Below are 18825 nucleotides of genomic sequence, written 5' to 3'. Positions count from 1 at the left end.
GACACTGGGGAAAAACTTAAAAGGGTGGAAAGCTCATAGGACTCAGGATCTTGGAGCCCAGACTTGGCAGCAAAAATAGGAAATATGTTCTTCATCTGGCAAGAATAGGCTGTATACATTTGAAATCACTGACTGGATGGAATGAAAAAACTCCATCCAGATTCAGATGAGGAATTAGGTAAAGGGTCGGAAAGGCGCAGTGGGGTATAGCCATCCTCTCCCCGGGTTTTGCTTGGCGTGCTACATCATGGCCACAGTATCCATCTTTCCAAACACACTATATGTGCAATAGGCAAAAACTACCTAATTTTGCTTTAAACCTCCTCAGAATGTGGGGCACCTGGGTGGCTCAGTCAGTTAAGCGTCTGACTTCAGCTCAGGTCATGATCTCATGTTTCGTGGCTTTAAGCACCACGTTGGGCTCTGTGCTGACAGCTCAGAGACTGGAGCCTGCTTCGGATTCTGTGTCTCCCTCTCTCTCTGCCCCTCTCCCACTTGTGCTCTTTCTCTCAAAAATAAATAATCATTTAAAAAATATATAAATCTCTTCTGAATATGATTTTTATTTAAAAATCATTTTCTTCCCCACCACAATCTTCCTTAGGCATTTGTGACAGAAGCAGTTCACCCAACAGTTAAATTTCAAGTAAATTACAATCCACTTAAATTATCTCTGGTTTCTGCTTGAACTTTTGTGCAGTGGTATCTCTAACTTTTCTAACAATGGATAGATGCATAGAGTCATGTTTGAAGTTAAAGACCAAAAGTATAAAGTAGTAATTATTAACAATGTATACTAAACAACAGTTTTTACCATTAGGATTCTTAAGTCTTTTCCCTTTTAAGTAAATATACTACTAAAGATATTTTCCTGATTTTTAAAACGAACAGTTATTTTTATGCCATGAATGTTTAATTATAAAGATAGCTCCCTGAAACATGTTAATATAAATGCTACTTTTTTCTCAATATTCTATGGAAAACATACTGCTCATTTATATTAGCCTTTGACTTTCAACAATCTTGCCTTAAAATATTTTGCAATTTTCAAATACACACATATACAAATATCTTGCCAGCTCAGATCAAGGAAAGCAAGAGTAATTCATAAAAAAGAATAGGTTTTCAAAATCATAGATTATTACATATATTTGCTGGAGAGATCACATTATAGCAGTGGTTTTCAAACATTTTGGTCTTAGGATAGCTTTAAACTCCTAAAAATTATTAAGGACTCAAAATAATTTTTATGTGGATTATCTGTAACAGTATTTACTGATCTAAAACTGAGAAGATTTAAAAATATTAGTTACTTTATAAAAAACAAAATTAAAGGTTAACAGAAATTATGTTTTCATAAAACAAGGACTGTATTTTCCAAAGACAATAAGTGAAAACAATGGCACTGTTTCACATTTTAGCAAGTGTCTTTGCTATCTGGCTGAAAGACAGATTCTTCTATCTGTTCTGCATTCAATCTATTGCAATATCTAAAGACTTGTCTCTAGAAAACCCAAGGCATATTTGTGAGAGAATAAGGGTAAAAAGATAAATGACATCCTATTATTATTATTATTATTATTGTTGTTGTTGTTGTTGTTTAGTCCTCATTGATCCCTCTGGTACCTGGAGGGGAACCCTGGAGCATACTTGAAGAATTGCTGCTCTGTAGAGCTGTTTGTAACTGCTATTCTTTCAGAAATTATAAACTTACACGTCTCCATGCCTTCATCATCATCATCTACTGCAGGTTTATCATAAGACTTGTCAATGGCAGCTCTGAAGCTCTCATTGCATCCCCTTCCTCTGATTATTCGTGGCCGTGGGCGGTGGAAAGGAATATCCCCATTCAAAGTCACCTCAGCAACTGCTGTCTGCAGACTCTCTAGTGAGCTTGACTTCTTCAGACCCAGGGACGGTCCTACATCTCTGCTGGGGGAACCTTGGAGGTTTACAAAAATTAAAACGTTAGTTAGAATTAATGGTAAAAAAAAAAAAGAAAGAAAGAAAAAAGAAAAAAAAAAGAATTGGAGGTGAAACTGATATCCCTGAATATCTACAGATTGCGGAAAACATCAGGGACATAAATAAATTATTCACTCAGTGAGTTCTAAGGTGTGGATGGAAATGTTATAAAAATAAAGGAATGGTAAAAAAAATAATAATGGTAACTATTTTTAATTTTTCCCAAATATATATTAAATTTGGTTTATTTTCTCTATCTTCTTAGGAAAAACTCTAAGTTATTAGTCTCCATGTTTAGCTCAAGAGATAAAATTTTGGTCAAATCATTTGCTCCAAGTATGTAAATAATCTAAAAGAAGCAGAATAACCCAGAGCTCACTTGATGAGAACGCTAAGGTAAGCAACCAACAGTAAGCTCTATAACTTAACAAATCATTTTTTGATAGTTTAAGATTATTTACAGTAGAAATTAAACTTTCATCTCAGTGAAATCTCTTCCGCATCGTACTGCACGTTCACACAACTCAGTAGGTAGAAAGAGCACAAAAGACTACATGTCACCAACATAATTAGGGCACCCTGGCAACAGGCAGGAACCTGAACCTGGGAAATATTAATGTTCTATTGGACAGAATGATGGAAGATTTGAATAGAAACAAATTACATAAGGGCTCTCACTAGAGAGAAGTATAGGAGAGACCACGGAGCGGAATACAAGTCCATATATCTACAGGCTTGGGAACAATATCTGCTTGTGAAACAAGCAATGATCAAAAGGAAGAAGAGTTCACAATTAAGAAGAAAATTTCACTAGACTGGCAGGGGAGGACTCAGGGAATTAAGTTGGCTCTGTTTCTTGAGGATATAGGGCAGGAAGGCCTGAGAGAATACCAGCAGTACCAAGCTTTAAAAGGCAATCAAAATGGATTTCTTTAAGCAAGAAAGACAGCCTCATCCATCACTGCCTGACCTAGCACTCAAAGGCAGATGAAGTTGGCCTCTCGATGACTGAAATACCAGCTTGGTACCACCGCCTGGGCAACCCAGGTTTTAGAATTAGCTCATCACTTAGACTGTTAAAAAGACAGGTACAAAAAAATGAGAAGGTAGGAGAGAGCAGGTAGTTTCTCTCTACATGGGGTCATCAAGCACATATGTTCATCAATAATTAAGGAGTAGCCTGGACATGTTATCACGTAGAAGGCAAATAATTATGACACAGGCTTTGCATGGCTCAGAGTACAAAACAGAATAAAAGATAAACTGAGAGTCAAAACAAGAATTATCTTTTAAAGATTCATTTACATCTTGCACCCAATTTTCGCAATGGGGTAGCAGTTGTTAACTTAGAATAAATATGTCAAAAATGTAACATAGGCAGAAAGGCAGACAGATGATTCTAATGAAGAAATAATATTCCATCAATTATTGTGCTTGGAAGAAAAAGATGATTTATTGAACTTTCTCAGTGCAGGATCGTATATATTTGATTATTTTATGACAAAAATTCACATGAATTGTTTCTTCCCAGGATGATCAATCTTACTTTTTCTCTTGATAGGCAGTATAATTTTTGACAAGTTCATGTTCTAATACCCTAAAAGTCATGTCACAAGAAGGAAAATGAATTTGGTTCCAGAACTAAACAAAGAGTAAGAAATCAAGGAGTCAAACAGAATAGGAAAAGATCACTTGTGGGCAGGGACGTTTACTTTATACTTTCAAGAATTGCCACTAGGAAAATCTTTCTCCAAATAAAGCATATATATCAATTTTCATAACTACCAGTTGTATTTGAGTTCTATAAACTCTGAGAAGGCAAATATTTGACACTTTATTGGGAGCATATAGGACATTTGTATGTACATATGTATGTGTGTTCATATCTATCTATCCATATTTTTCCAATAAAGATTTCATGCTTCATGTAAAGATTTTCATAAAAACATCATTTTTTTCTTCACAAAACGTTAGCTGTACTCAAAGCACTAAACATTTTAATAATGAATTTCAGAAATCGCATGAGTATTTACTACAATAAATGTATATCTATATATAATGCATATAAATATTCATGTATGTATATATAAATACATATATATAAGTGTATGTATGCATTAAAATACATAAACAAAAGCAAATCTGGTAAAAAAAATGATGAAACTGTAAATAAACAATAGATATTCTGTAAGCATAATTTAGGACTTACCTATCTACTCTTCTCTCTGAAATTTTAACACTGTATTATAACATGTTCGTGATGATGTGTATTGTGTAGACAGGAAATCAATGAATTATTGCATCTACATTAATGTATGGTTGAAAATCTTCACAGAAAAAAGTTATACAAAAAGTCAAAATTTGTAATGTGTGAATCTATGAGGGATCAGCAAACCATGGGCCAAATCCAGAGAATCCATTTGTTTGCATGTATTCTGTGGCTGCTTTCATGTCACATCTGAACTAAGTAATTGCTACAGAGACTGGTCTGCAAGGCCTACATTATTCACCATCCAGTCCTTTACAGAAAGAGCTTGCTGACTTTTTATCTGTAACATGGATATCATATATTTAAGTATGATATTTGTCAAAGAAACTTTAATGAAAGTTTTATTAAATAATACCTTAAGGTCCCTGAATGAGGGCTACCAAGACCCCTGACATTATAAACTTAGCACTTTATTAGTGGTGAAAATTAAAGATGTCTTTATATAAAGTATGGGCTAAAAATTAGTTTTAGTTACACACACACACACACACACACACACACACACATATCTTTTAATTGTAAAATAATATTCTAAAGCTCTTTATAAATCTTTTGGGTCATTAGGATACTTTGGTTATTTTTTATATTCAAGGATTAAACTGTTAGAAACCCATGGGGCATCTGGGTGCCTCAGTCGGTTAAGTGTCCTACTTCAGCTCAGGTCATGATCTCATGGTTTGTGAGTTCGAACCCCACGACGGGCTCTGTGCTAACAGCTCAGAGCCTGGAGCCTGCTTCGGATTCTGTGTCTTCCTCTCTCTCTGCCCCTCCCCCACTTGTACTCTGTTTCTCTCTGCCTATCAAAAATACATAAAATGTAAAAAAGTAAAAAATTTAAACTGTTAGAAACCCAATTCTCTTCTTATTCTTGTTCTCTCTTTTCTTTCATGAAGAAAATCCTCCCCTCCTCCTGCCCCAAATATCATAACAGATCCTTAAATCCAGAAATAGAGGGGAAAATCATAATCATACTATTTTCCCTAGGCCTATTTTTCTATTCCTACCTAATACCCCACTTGCCAAAAAAAAAAAAAAAAAAGTCGAGGATGTCTTTTGCAAGGGCGAAGGGAAATGGAATTCAATTTTCATTATGAAAGGCTTATGGCTAGACAGATGATCTATGCTAAAATACCACTGTGACTCTACCAAAAACCTTTGGACTAAACTGTAAAATCATGATCATCTTAGCAATTCAAGTGAAGTGAAGAAAGAAAAATAACTGAAAATCTGTTCACTGTCTAATACTGCAGGGTGGAAAGGATCCTTGTTAGATATTTTATTCATGTAGATTTAAAACCGATAGACTAAAAGGTACTTTGGTGTCTATGCAATAATTTTTTGTCACAAGCTTTTCCAGTTTACTTTGGTAAGATAGATTGTACACAGTGGGGGGCGGGGGAGAAAAAAAGAAAAAGCTCTTTTTATCTAGGATCTAACATTTTAAAACACAATAAAAACACAAGATTCAATTAGATTATAAAATCTGCCTTCTCTCCATGAACATTATTTTATGTTTTCAGTTAAACTCTGGATATCTGGATATCATCATTATTTTTTTTTTTAATTGCAATAATGGTCTTTTCCTTTTAGTGGAAGTTAGTTAAATAATTTCCTGACTGTACCTGACTGGCGTAGCATATAAAGTCATGTTCTTTAACCTGAGCAGTGTGAGTTGACTTTTATGAACATTAATTTGGACAGGGCTTACTTCTTTAAAAGTATTGAATGTTATTAACTCCAAAACTAATTACTCATTTGCATATATGAACTATCAAATAGTTTTTCTTTAGCCCTGTTTCAGAGTTTGAGTGAATTTTATGTTTGATCAGAGAAATAACTACATAATAAGGGCTGAGGCTATAGTTAATTGCCTTGCACTATAGTTAATCCTATGATTTATTGGATGTAATTTTCACAATCTATCTTTTTACTCTACAGAACACGAAAACTTCAACCATGTCCACAATAATCTTTACACATGTATATAGATACATATTTTTTAAGGCTAAAATTAATTACTACTGCAGGTCAAAAAGGTGAATTGAAGCTAATTAGTGCTAAGTGATATGACTACATCATACTGGATCTAGAATAATTAAAACACTATTCCAAACTTATAACAACAAATCATAAATGTGCCATTGTACAAAATACATTAATTATACATGAAGACTTTCCTGTGATTATTTTCCTAATATAACATAAAAAGTAAAATCTAATATAATGAAAAACTCAGTTCAATATAATCCATTGATTCTACACAATGGCAGCATTTTAAACTTATTATTATTTTTTAATGCTTATTTATTTCTGAGACAGACAGAGAGAGAGAGAGAGAGGGAGAGGGAGAGAGAGAGAGAGAGAGAGCATGAGCATGGGAGGGGCAGAGAGAGAGAGGGAGACACAGAATCCAAAGCAGGCTCCAGGCTCTGAACTGTCAGCACAGAGCCTGATGTGGGGCTTGAACTCAAAAACCATGAGATCATGACCTGAGCCAAAGTTGGAGGCCAAACCGACTGAGCCACCCAGACACCCCTAGGCAGCATTTTAGAAGCAAGCCCTAATGAGTTAAAACAAAAACAAAAACAAAAACAAAAACAAAACAAAACAAAAACCTTTGAAATAGGTTCATGTCAAGATAAGGAAACTTATGCATTACATAGTCTAACTCAATGTCAGACAACTACAAGCCAATTCTTGCATCTGAAGAAAAACTGAGGTTTTCTGAACAATGAAAGACAGCAATATTGGATTCTGTCATAGAGTGAAAAATATTTATATTTCTGCTATTATCCTTCAAATCAAAATCACCAGTTTGAGAACCATTGTTTGGATATCAAGCTAGATACCTAGTAAATGACTTAGACACTTAAGAGTTTACTAGAAGAGATACTGTTCTCAGGATTTTGATTTTTATTTAATTGCAACAAAACATTCCTATACAAATATAATTAAAATCTAGGTTGTTTTAGCATTTTTGAAACACTAAATTATATTTCCATTTAGTATGTACTACCCTGATAAATTCCTTCTAACAGGAAATTTTTCTTTTCTTGTACAATGTGATTTCCTAAAAATGAAAACATCCGCGCAAGACTGGAATATTTATGTTTACATGCAATATGATTGGCAGCTCTATAATTATGATCAGCTCCTTGGACCACAGTTTCTATGGCAACAGTCTAACTGTCCATTCTTACCTGCTTTCTGGTCATCCACTGTATTGAGTTTAGTCTCGTCAGCTACTGTTAAAAGGTAAATGTATACTGGTTAGCACAGTTAGTCCCCACAGCCCAACATGCTTCAACCATTCCCGGATCTTTCCAGTTAGGTGATCATTCTTAGGTAATATTTCATGCAAATAATATGAAACATCAAGCAAACATTCATAATCAAAAAAAGGGGGGGAAAGCAGTGTCTCCATGCAAAATGCCAGTCATTTCACAGACACGTGTGTTATTTATAAGTTAGCATATCATAATTAGCCAAGGCAATGCATCGCCAAATTTTTGTTTTATGCATGTGATAAATTAATGCTTTTAGTCTTGAAGTACAAACAGCCACCAGAGAACAGCATAAATAAGTTTCAGCTGATTAACAAAGGTTTTTAAAATCATTTGATCGGTTTATAGATATAATTAATTACTTTACTTTTTTGTTTGCTTTTCGGTGGATTTGGATTTAAAAAGAGACACTACCTGATTGGTGTTTGATTGAACAACTATGGTTATTTTCCTCCTCTCATTTGCTTCCAAACACTTTCTACAATAAATATTCTCCCAAATTATTACTTCAATTAAATGCCTTAATTATCAACACAGAAGAGTTTCTATTAAATAAACCTTAAAGAATAGCAACGAAATGAAGTATATCATGAAGTAACCAAATTCTAGACATGGATTGAGATAATGGTTTCTCTCCAAAACTTCTCCTTCTAGTTCAAGAATCCCACAGCCAACCAAATACGATTTCAAAAAGTTGGTTTTAAACATCCAAAATGTTAAAACACTTCATCTTCCAAATAAAGATGCATGAACATAGCATGATATGCATGTGTTTGTTTCTTTGATCATCAGGAAAACATATATTTTAACATATTGCACATTATGTAAACATGCCACTTATGAGAAATATGGTTATCACAAACTCAGAGAAAAACTAATTTTTGCCAAATTGCCACATTTAGTTTTTCTATTGCTTAAAGTAAACAGACATGTGTTTGGGACTATCAGTTTTAATCCGAAAGCATCTAAACCTTATTTAGATAAAGATTCATGGAGATTGTACTCACTACCTAAATCCATGCTTTTTGATTTTCGCGTTTTAACGAAATCCAATTGACTGGCATCTGAAAATTGCTTTGTGCGTTTTTCTGACATACTCTGGCGTCCAAATCCTTCTCGTTGAAAAGCAAGAACTGGATCAACATCTGGACTCAAAGAGCTGGTATGAAGAGAAAGAGAAACATAAAAATATTTACTAAAAAGGAGGACATCCAACTTCAGGAAAGATCATATATGCCCACATATGAAAGTTATGTATATGCATATTCCCCAGAAATGCTGAAACAAAAATATAGTCCATTAAAAAAACAACAACGAAACAACTGTGGCTGAATAGGAGGTGATGGGAAAATACAAAATTAATTTAAGTGTAAAGTCATTCTTTCTCCATGTGAGTTCTCTCCTCCCCTATTTCCCTCAGTTTCTTCACTCTGTTCCCTAATACATCATTATTTCTAAGTGACTATCAAAAATAAGCCTGGTATATTTTAGAAAATGGAAGGATTGAATATCTGTGGAAAATTTTCATAAATGAATACAAATATTGACAGCATACAAGGGGCTCTATGAATTGTAATCAAATAGAAGTTGTAAAATGAGTATGTCTTTAATCTTGGATGTCAGAAATGTAGAAAAAAACACCTTTGTGGCAGGTAGTTTCATGAGAATGTAGTTTCTCAGCAATATTTATTCAATGGAGAAGAAACCAACACAGCAAATCTTTATGAGAACCTATTGTAAGGTGTTGTTCTGGGTACCAAAGTCAGGAAAGGAAAAGAAGAAAAAGGTCTCTGTTCTCTACAAGTTCCTAACAAAAATACTACAACAGAAGGACCGAGCCAATGCTGTGGATGCACAGATGGGAGAATGAACAGTACTGGAGGGACACAGGAGACCAGATGACATTTGATTTGGGTGACACCAACACAGAAGTCCAAGCAGAGATGAGGAGGCACACAGCAAACCATTGGTAACAGGACACAGTTGGAAATGGAAAGGGATGACACAGCATCACTCCCATTCGTAAAATATCTGTGAACACTTTAAAAAGGACCACAAGGGGGGCATGTGGGTGGCTCAGTCAATTAAGCATACAACTTCGGCTTCAGTCATGATCTTGCAGTTCGTGAGTTCGAGCCCCTCGTGGGGCTCTGTGCTGACAGCTCAAGAGCCTGGAGCCTGCTTTGGATTCTATGTCTCCCTCTCTCTCTGTCCTTCTCCAGCTCATGTTGTCTCTGTCTCTCAAAAAATGAATACATGTTAAAAAAAATTTTTTTTTTTAAACACTTCTAGGTGTTCTGACCAGAGTTCATACAATAAAAATGGTTTTTCTCTATGCTGGGCACACTAAGTCAATCGCTCTTTTGTGTCAGCGCCCTGCCACCTTCCTTACCTGGCCAGGTAGGAGAAAATCCTTCCACAGTTAACTAAACACACTAAGAAGGTCAGTGGCCACTGCCACCATGCCAGCAGAGTTTATGACAGCCTTCCTTATGTTTCTGATGGAAGCAAATTTCTCTCACTTTTATGGCCGTAGAGAATTACCATCCACACAGGTAAAGGAAGAGTGATCTGGTTTGGATATATATCAAAAATGTAGCTGCAGTTTACTGTGCATGAAATGATAGTTGGCTCTTAGAGAAGAGCTAAATCCAAAATTGTGAAAAGAAAGACATCAAGGAAAATGCTTTGCTGTCAGGTTAAGTGACCTGAAATGTTTTGAGCCTACTGTATTAATAATGCTCAATAAAGAGAATAGCAGCCTTATCCACCTTAAGAGACCAATAAGGGAATTCAAGGACATTATGTAAAAGCCCTTTGTAAACTGCAAACCACTATGCAAGGTAAGTGATTATCACCCCACAAAGACTTTCTATCTCAAATTATCAATATAATACAAATTATAACAGAGATGGGGTCCTTAAAAACACTCAAGGATTCTGAACAGCCTTTCCCAATCTTTTCCACCAAGTACAGAGTAGGGCCCCTAGGATGACACAAGATAGGTGCCCCTTACTCAGAATTTAAGGAAGCACTTTCAGGCTCAGGCAAGTTGAGGGTCAACACCTGACAGTAACTCCTTCCCTACATTTTGTATCCTCGTCATTTGGCTTGTCTCACCCTAGTCCTGGCCCAGGTATTGAGAAATGAGAAGATGTATCCTACAGGCCCTGAGAGTTCACCAAGAACAGTTTTATTTTGTAAAAGACTATGTTATATCCTAATAAATGTTTTCTTCTTTGTACTGTACGCTTAATCTTTTCATTTTTAATATACCATATTTTTTCTGTAAAACTTTGAATAAATTTGGTGTACTAAGAAAAAGGGTCATGTTTATCTTGAAGCCTTCAGTGCCCCTCCAACATATCACTATGATTACATACTGTGTATACATATATGTGTGCATGCATGTAGGTATTTATAGCTATAGCATACATAATATATATAATTACATATTGCTCATATTTCTTAAATTGATGTATGCTTATATATTATGCTTATGTAGTAGTAGTCAGGTACTACTATGCTTACTATAGTTTGCTTATAATTTCCAGAGCACATATACCCCAATTAAAAGATACAGTCCTAGGGGTGCCTGGGTCACTCAGTTGGTTGAGTGCCTGACTTTGGCTCAGCTCATGATCTCACAGTTCATGGGTTGGAGCCCTGGGTCAGGCTCTGTGCTGACAGTTCAGAGCCTGGAGCCTGCTTCGGATTCTCTGTCTCCCTCTCTCTCTGCCCCACCCCCTTCTTCTCTCTCTCAAAAATAAATAGACATTTTAAAAAGTAAAAAAAAAAAAACAAAACAGTAAAAATAAAATGCTAAAAAAAGGAAAACTATAGTTCTAAAAGTAAAAACTAAAAACCCATAGAAGAACTATGATGCAATTTTGCAAGAGCAAACTTTATATTATCTATTTTCAATAAGAATAATTCTTTCATATGTTGAAAGCTGATCTTTTCAATATTCTGCTCATGAAATACATATTTAATAGAAACTATTGGTAAAAGCTTGTTCAAAGAAATACAAATTGTTGGTACTAATGTTACATAAATACCACACATCGGCATATTTTTTAAACTAATGTCATATCCTTGGAATGATGTTGTCACTAAGATTAGAATTGCCGGTTTACCTTGTTTCTCCTTAAAAACACTATTAATGTTCCCTGAAACAATTAATGGAGTGAAAAAAGTATATTCTATGTTAACAAATTAAAAGTTTAGCCATTTTACATATTTAGCCTTCCACAATTGTGCAGTGAACTGTAAACATACACAATTTAAAATGTCAAATGAGTATGTGTGTTAATAAGTCTTAAAATAACTAAATATTTTTAAACCATGACATAATTAATTCTTCCCTATCAATATACCCATTAAACTAATTTCAGACACAATAAACAGTACACTAGAATATTTAACAAGTTAGATTGCAAAACTGACAGCTGATTCTTTAAAGAATGTAACCATACCCTGACCCCCCAACATTATTAAAATTCCAGTTATTAATCCTGTCTTATTGCCCTTTTGTTTTCATAACATTTTCATCAAGGATTAGGGAGATATTGTCAGGCTGGAAAAGCTTACATTTTCTGCTGTGATTCAGAACAGCTGCCATTCTTGTTTGGATAACCCTTCATTCATATTCCTTTCCTTGCTCCACTTTCCCCACAGCAAAATCGCACAAGTCCTTACCATTTTATGGATGCCCTTAGAGAAATTAATGCCACAATCTATTCCTGCTAGTTACCTATTTATTTTCACCAATACAGTGCTTTCTAAGGCCCCAAACAGATCTATTCCTATGGCCACCTCCACAATTCTCATCACGGTGGAGATTCAAAGGCTTTGTCCCTAAGTTGAATACTGCAAATATCTAATCCTTACTTTCCCTGTTGTTGCTTTCACTTTCAGAAACAGATACAAACTGCAGCAGTATGTGGAACAGCATCTGTGGATTTCAAATGGGATTTGACTTTATATTGTATTTTCCCCCTCTACATTGAACCAAAAACATTCAAAAACAAGCTAATATCATGCAGGCTTGAGTGTCGCTCTATTTCTACATCTTGTGTTTTCAATAAAAGACTTAAGAAAGAAGGAAAGAAAGAAAGAAAGAAAGAAAGAAAGAAAGAAAGAAAGAAAGAAAGAAAGAAAGAAAGAAAGAAAGAAAAAGACAAGACAAAGATGGACTCTTTAAGGATCCAAATAACAGGTGGGACTATTCCAAGAGAACATCTGCAGAATTCACAGGTGAGTGTGCTGGATGCTTGTGTGGTTTTGTAAGGAGTGGAGAGGAGGGCTGGGGAGAGGGTAACTTTGCTAAGATCACCACTATAATTGTTAACACAAATCAACACCGGGCCCCCACAATCCTCCTATCTGATAACGGATGTGGCCACAAGTCCGGGTAAGAACAGAAAACAGCAACGGGTAGGTGGTAAAGGATTTAAATATAATTTTGCTGATGTATTCATGGAACACCCCAGAGAAAGGGCAATAAGAAAATTCTGGTATAACACTTCACATGGCTTTGTTAATTATCACTACAACCTCACAAGGTCATCTCTAGAAGGGACTTGCCTTTTGGCTTCTGGATGTGTATAATTACTAGGCATGCAGATTGTGGCACACATCCACATTCACGTGCCACACATTGGCTCAACAATATCAAATGCTTTATTATGTTTTGGAAGATACAGGAGAAAGAAACAGTATTAGGCTGCCCCAAAAGTCATAATGTTAAAAGCAAGCAGGAAGCATTTTAAATGGCAGGGTGACAGCACTATAAAAAGAAAACCTTTAAAAAGCTTCTTCCCACTCCCCGAACATAGCAGCTATTAATTTGGCCAAAGTCATCTAATTGTTATAAACTTTCAGTCACCTCAGAGATCTGCTTGAACTGATTTAATAAATAATAATCATCAAATTAAAACAGATCTAAAATAATTAACAATGAGACTTAAGTGAGTAGTTTTTTTTTTTTTCTTTTTTGGTTAGTGGTAATTTTGTTGTAGTTTTGGCTGAATTATTAAGTACAGCCCTGTAAATGCTAAAACAATGGGGCAAGATTACAGAGTTGGTGGGAATCTTTTATTAAAAGAGTGATTATTAAGAGTATTAAAATCATGAAAATAGGACACTGCCATAAAAAAATTGATTAACTGCACTTAATGATAGACCATTTAAACATAAAATGAAGGTGATTGCAATTAACTCATGTTTTCCAACCCCGGCACGTGATCTTACCAGTCTGCTGAATCACTGATTGCAGCCTTAGCCCATGCGCCAGTGTCTGTGGTCACAAACCCCACGTCATCATGGGAGCTGGAAGATGACTGGTCAGAGAGATGTGGAGGAAGCACTGGCAACCTGTCATCTTCTATAATGACAGTGTCATCTTGGGGCATGTTCACTGTGGGGGACAGCTGGTATTTACCTGCCCAGTGGAAAAAAAAGTAAGAGAAATTCTAGATATCCATCTAGATATCCATTATGTGTATTCATGTTAATACTTTACAACACTAGAAAAACTCTACATTTCCAAACATCTGCTCAACCTGGTGGAACAACATAGAATGAAGGAAATTTATTTTTCATAAATAAATGTCCAGCGGAGGCCTCAAGTCCGCTCCCTCCTCTGACATGGCAGCTATGTAGCTCTCGGCACAGTATTCAATTTCGCTGGTTTCAAGTTTCCTAACGCCAAAGATGATCTCCAGAATGTCTTCTAACGTGAAAATGCTACACAGATTCTAAGTTGCAAAAGTCTTTTGAAAAATTTTACCAGGAAATGTATAGGGAAGCCCTGCAGACTTACATCAATCATTCACCCATTCATTCACTGGGACATACCACATAGCAACTATGTAAGAAAGACTTAAATCTCGGCCCCCAAACAGCTCACACCCTAGAGAAAGAGACAGACATACAAAAACTGATAAGTGATTGGTGCTGTGAAGGATGTGCTCAAAGTACTATGGCATTCACTTGTGCTGTAATTGCCTGGGTAGCTGAAGGCAGAGAATGCTGGGGATCTTAACAAAAGTTAACATCACAGTCGGGCTTTGAATGATGAATATGATCTTTTCTGCTAGGAGAAATGAGAACATTGATTTTAGACATCGGCAACTACATCATTATATTCATGATGGAGAAAAGCTCACAGTGCATTCTGGTGACACTTCAAAGATGAGTACATGCAGAATCAAGACCTTGTGGGGAGATGGCAAGAGTGATCTCGAAAAGATTAAGATCTAACTGCCTAGGGGCGCCTGGGTGGCTCAGTCGGTTGAGCTGCCGACTTTGGCTCAGGTCATGATCTCGCGGTCCGTGAGTTCGAGCCCCGCGTTGGGCTCTGTGCTGACAGCTCAGAGCCTGGAGCCTGTTTCAGATTCTGTGTCTCCCTCTCTCTGACCCTCCCCTGTTCATGCTCTGTCTCTTTCTGTCTCAAAAATAAATAAACGTTAAAAAAAAAAAATTAAAAAAAAAAAAAGATCTAACTGCCCAAATTTTCAGGCCAAGTCTGTACATTTTCATTTATTCAATTTGCATATAGCATTGTTGGTAAGGAAAGACTCACTACTGTCTACGGTGATCAGTTTCTTTCAGGAAAATCTGCTCAGGTGCATGGGTCAGCATGACAGATGTTTATATTTCTTGGGACAAAATTATGATTCAAGTCGTGAATCCTTAAAGATAAAGCTGGGGTCCAAATGATGCCATCTTCCTCCCGAAAGCACCCATACTTCTTCTGACTTCCTCCTCAAAAACTGTGCCATAATTTTGAATAAGAACTCATTGTGCAAGGCTTGGGTCCAAGTGGATATGTCATGAGAGGCCATACTCACAGAAACAAACAACACAATATGATGCAGGCCCACTGGCCTGGCTCTCTCAACAAAGCAAGAATTGACAATTTCCCTGTCACTTTACAGCAGGAGGGGAAAACTCTCATTTTAAGTCCAATATCCCAATCTGGTAAGCCAGCTTTACTGGCTCCTACCCAAATAAAACGGATTGCTGTATTTTCCCTTCTACAAGCACCATTTTATACTTTACATGGAGCCCACTTCGGATTCTGGGTCTCCCTCTCTCTGCTCTTCCCCTGTTCACACTCTGTCTCTCTCTCTCTCTCTCTCTCTCTCTCTCTCTCTCTCAAAAATAAAAATAAACACTTTAAAAAATTAAAAAAACATAAAATAGCAAAACAGCAACATGTGGAGAGTTTTTAACATTTTAACATCAGTCTTAAGATCTAATTTTTAAGATAAACATTCGTAAGAATGTACAAATGATGATTTTTTTTGTTTTAACATGATTTTGGCAATTATGGGATGGCATATATAGGCTTGAAGGATTTTAAAGATATATATCATTCTAGACCTTTAACAAAGGAAAAATTTTAGGTTGATATGTATCTTTCCAGGACAACCCATAGAAGAAGACGTGTCAGAAATTTCAAGTGTATTCATCATCTAGCACCAACTACTTTATTATAGAAATACTATACGCTCACTGAAATATCAACACAGCTTTTTATCAAGGAAAACACTATGTTTTGATTTGACATGTGTTCGTTTTGAGAAACTGTGAAAACTAGCAACTTTTTATGAATGCTCACGATTATAAAGCAAATCAAATTTAATACTTCATTGTTTTCCTCTCCTGAATTCAAATCACTCATTTACTACTTGAGTTTTTGGACTTTAGTACAGAAAGACAGAAATCTGTCCAAAAAATTATCATTCACAAATAAGGTTGGACATTCTAGTACTATTACCAAAAGAAATATGTCCTTCTCAAGACATACTTTTTTTGCCCAAAAAGTGTACAGAATGACAAACCAGTTATGCCTGACAGCTCACCACTGACAAGGCACGTGTCACAGCATTAAATGCCAAGTCCTCACAAAGGCAAAATTTAATGAAAGGAAAAATCACGATGTAATTACAGTGCACTTGTTTTTAAAAACAAAAACTAAAACTCCTGGGTTTACACAATATATTCTGAGAGACAGCCTAATAAGCAATATGGAACACTGAATGGCTCTTCATATGACAATCCTTTTTTATAATATGCTATTTTGAGTAGAAATATTGTACTGTAAGTGATCCAAAATTTTAGGCATAAATGGCAAGAAACTTTCCTAATAGTAAGAAAACAATTTAGCTTTTTTCTCTCACCCATGATTCTGGGGGCTAATATTTCAAAGATTTGAGAATTCACATTTTTCATCAATTTCCCACTTCTTAACATGCTTGCCAGGAATTGAGGTTTCTGAACCTGGAGGCAGGAATATACAGGGAGTAATGGACAACTCAATTATCAAACTACATGTTTAACAAACTCCACCTAAACAATACCTCTTAATGATGTGTGCTGGTACAGGGCACATCATCAACGTGAAACCTTCCAAGGGTGACTTGAGAAGCCTGTGATCTGTTTTTAGATGGATAAATATTCCTCCTTCCTCAACTAGTTAACCAACAAACTATAAACTAAAATTTAAACCAGTCAATATCTTAAAGAGGAGTGACACAATGAGATACAGATGATTGGTCACTAAACGTTTATTCATTGGTACATTTACATAGAAGGCAACACCATTAATGACACTAGAAACAGATGAAAAGTTTTCCAGTGATTTGACTCACAATAAAAACGACATTAATGTTCCATTTTTCTGTGTTGAATTTCTAACATGATAAAAACATGCTGAACAAAAGTATTATTTAAACTCACCACAAATATATGAATATAAAAATTACTGAGATTAAATTCTAAAATGAATACACCAGATTTGGGGTTGCTTTAAAAATTAAATTTGGGGGGCACCTGGGTGGCTCAGTCGGTTAAGTGCCCAACTTCGGCTCAGGTCATGATCTCACGGTCCGTGAGTTCAAGCCCAGCGTCGGGCTCTGTGCTGACAGCTCAGAGCCTGGAGCCTGCTTCAGATTCTGTGTCTCCCTCTCTCTCTGACCCTCCCCCGTTCATGCTCTATCTCTCTCTGTCTCAAAAATAAATAAACATTAAAAAAAAAAAATTAAAAAAAAAAAAAAGAAAATTTGGGAAAAAAATTAAGGTTCCATGTCCCCAAATGTCAACTTGTGATGTATTTGGGCAAGAGTGTTGGTTAAATTAACCATGCCTCTTATTGTTTTGTGATTATTAGATTAAGATAGTCCAGCAATTTGTAAAAAAAAAATTTAAGGCTTTTGTAAAAAAGAAATCGTAGGTAGGATCTCCAGAGATTTCTTTTCGATGAATATCCATGATAGTGGCAAGTAGGTCCATACAGAAGACATTTGGAGAAATCTTGCCTTGGTGACAACTCTGGCTGACCAGACCACAAGCTAGGAGGACCGATGAAGGTTGAAGTAGTGTGGGACTCGGGACTCAGAAAAAAACACATCCTAACTGATTTAGAAACACAGAAACCTTGTGGCTTCAGACTTGTCACTTAATTTCTCTGATCCCTAATTCCTCTGAACAGAAGATAATTCAGTTGGAGTAGATACCTAAGGTTATTTTCAAAGATGAGGTTTTGATTTTTAGATCACTTTGTTTGCCAGAATAGAACAGATTCTGGAGGCTGCCTAATGTCTTTTGCTTAAAGATGTAGATATTTATAAATTGATGTTAATAAAGAATGGATGTCACTAATAGTTATTGTGTGGTCTCAGTATTCCCCAGAGAGGTCTACTTTTAGAAACAGGAAATAACCAAAAACAACATAAAACAAAAAATCACCATGGGATCTTGTGACTTTGTTCCTTTATCTGTTAAGTGGGAAAGTGTGGCTGATGACCCCTGACATCCTTCCAAGTCTAACATCTCTTCCTATTTTGATCTATTTTTTTTAGAAGCTTCCCTCCTGAGATGTGTTCCCACAGAAATGAGTTAGAAAGCCACAAAGCTCCTTTTTGGTCTAGAGTCTCACATGATGAATTTTCACAGGTGAAAACTCACCCTGTTTGCATAAAATTAGTCATTTCTTAAAGTAATAAGCTGGAATTTCAATACAAAGCTCTAGTTGAATCATAGCAGATCATGAAGTAAATACCACCATGTCCACAAGTGTGTATGTAGGAGTTATTCTAAACATACAAATGACAACCTGTAACCACACAAGAGCTACCTGAGAAACTTCCATGTACCTAGGTACTGTGCAAATCAATACATACTAGCGCGAATGATTTAGGCTAATAGAATTCAATGCTCTAATATCTTATATTTGGTACCTTGTTTTGACATTTTCTTGTCAGCTAACATCTCTTCCATGATTTCTAATTTTAGCAAACT

General features: G+C 35.8%; 1 protein-coding gene across 17 annotated transcripts in view; it reads right to left on the bottom strand.

The window, feature by feature from the left end:
- The window catches only part of PARD3 (par-3 family cell polarity regulator), a 663835-nt gene that overhangs the window by 211618 nt on the left and 433392 nt on the right, over positions 1-18825 (bottom strand). For 7 of the 17 annotated variants that reach the window (XM_019465161.2, XM_019465165.2, XM_019465162.2 and 4 more), the window contains 4 exons: positions 13771-13960; positions 8526-8677; positions 7435-7479; positions 1715-1942 (listed from right to left, as the gene is read on the bottom strand). In XM_019465161.2, coding sequence (XP_019320706.1) covers positions 1715-1942; positions 7435-7479; positions 8526-8677; positions 13771-13960 — 615 coding nt within the window. The remainder of the gene's footprint in view (positions 1-1714; positions 1943-7434; positions 7480-8525; positions 8678-13770; positions 13961-18825) is intronic. The other 10 variants (XM_053895764.1, XM_019465164.2, XM_019465166.2 and 7 more) reach the window with 5 other exon arrangements.

This window comes from Panthera pardus, unplaced genomic scaffold, assembly GCF_024362965.1.
Source record: "Panthera pardus isolate Hobbes unplaced genomic scaffold, ASM2436296v1 HiC_scaffold_6, whole genome shotgun sequence".
Lineage (NCBI taxonomy): Eukaryota > Metazoa > Chordata > Mammalia > Carnivora > Felidae > Panthera > Panthera pardus.
Note: the sequence above shows the minus strand (reverse complement) of the source record. Positions and strands in the feature narration are given on the sequence as shown.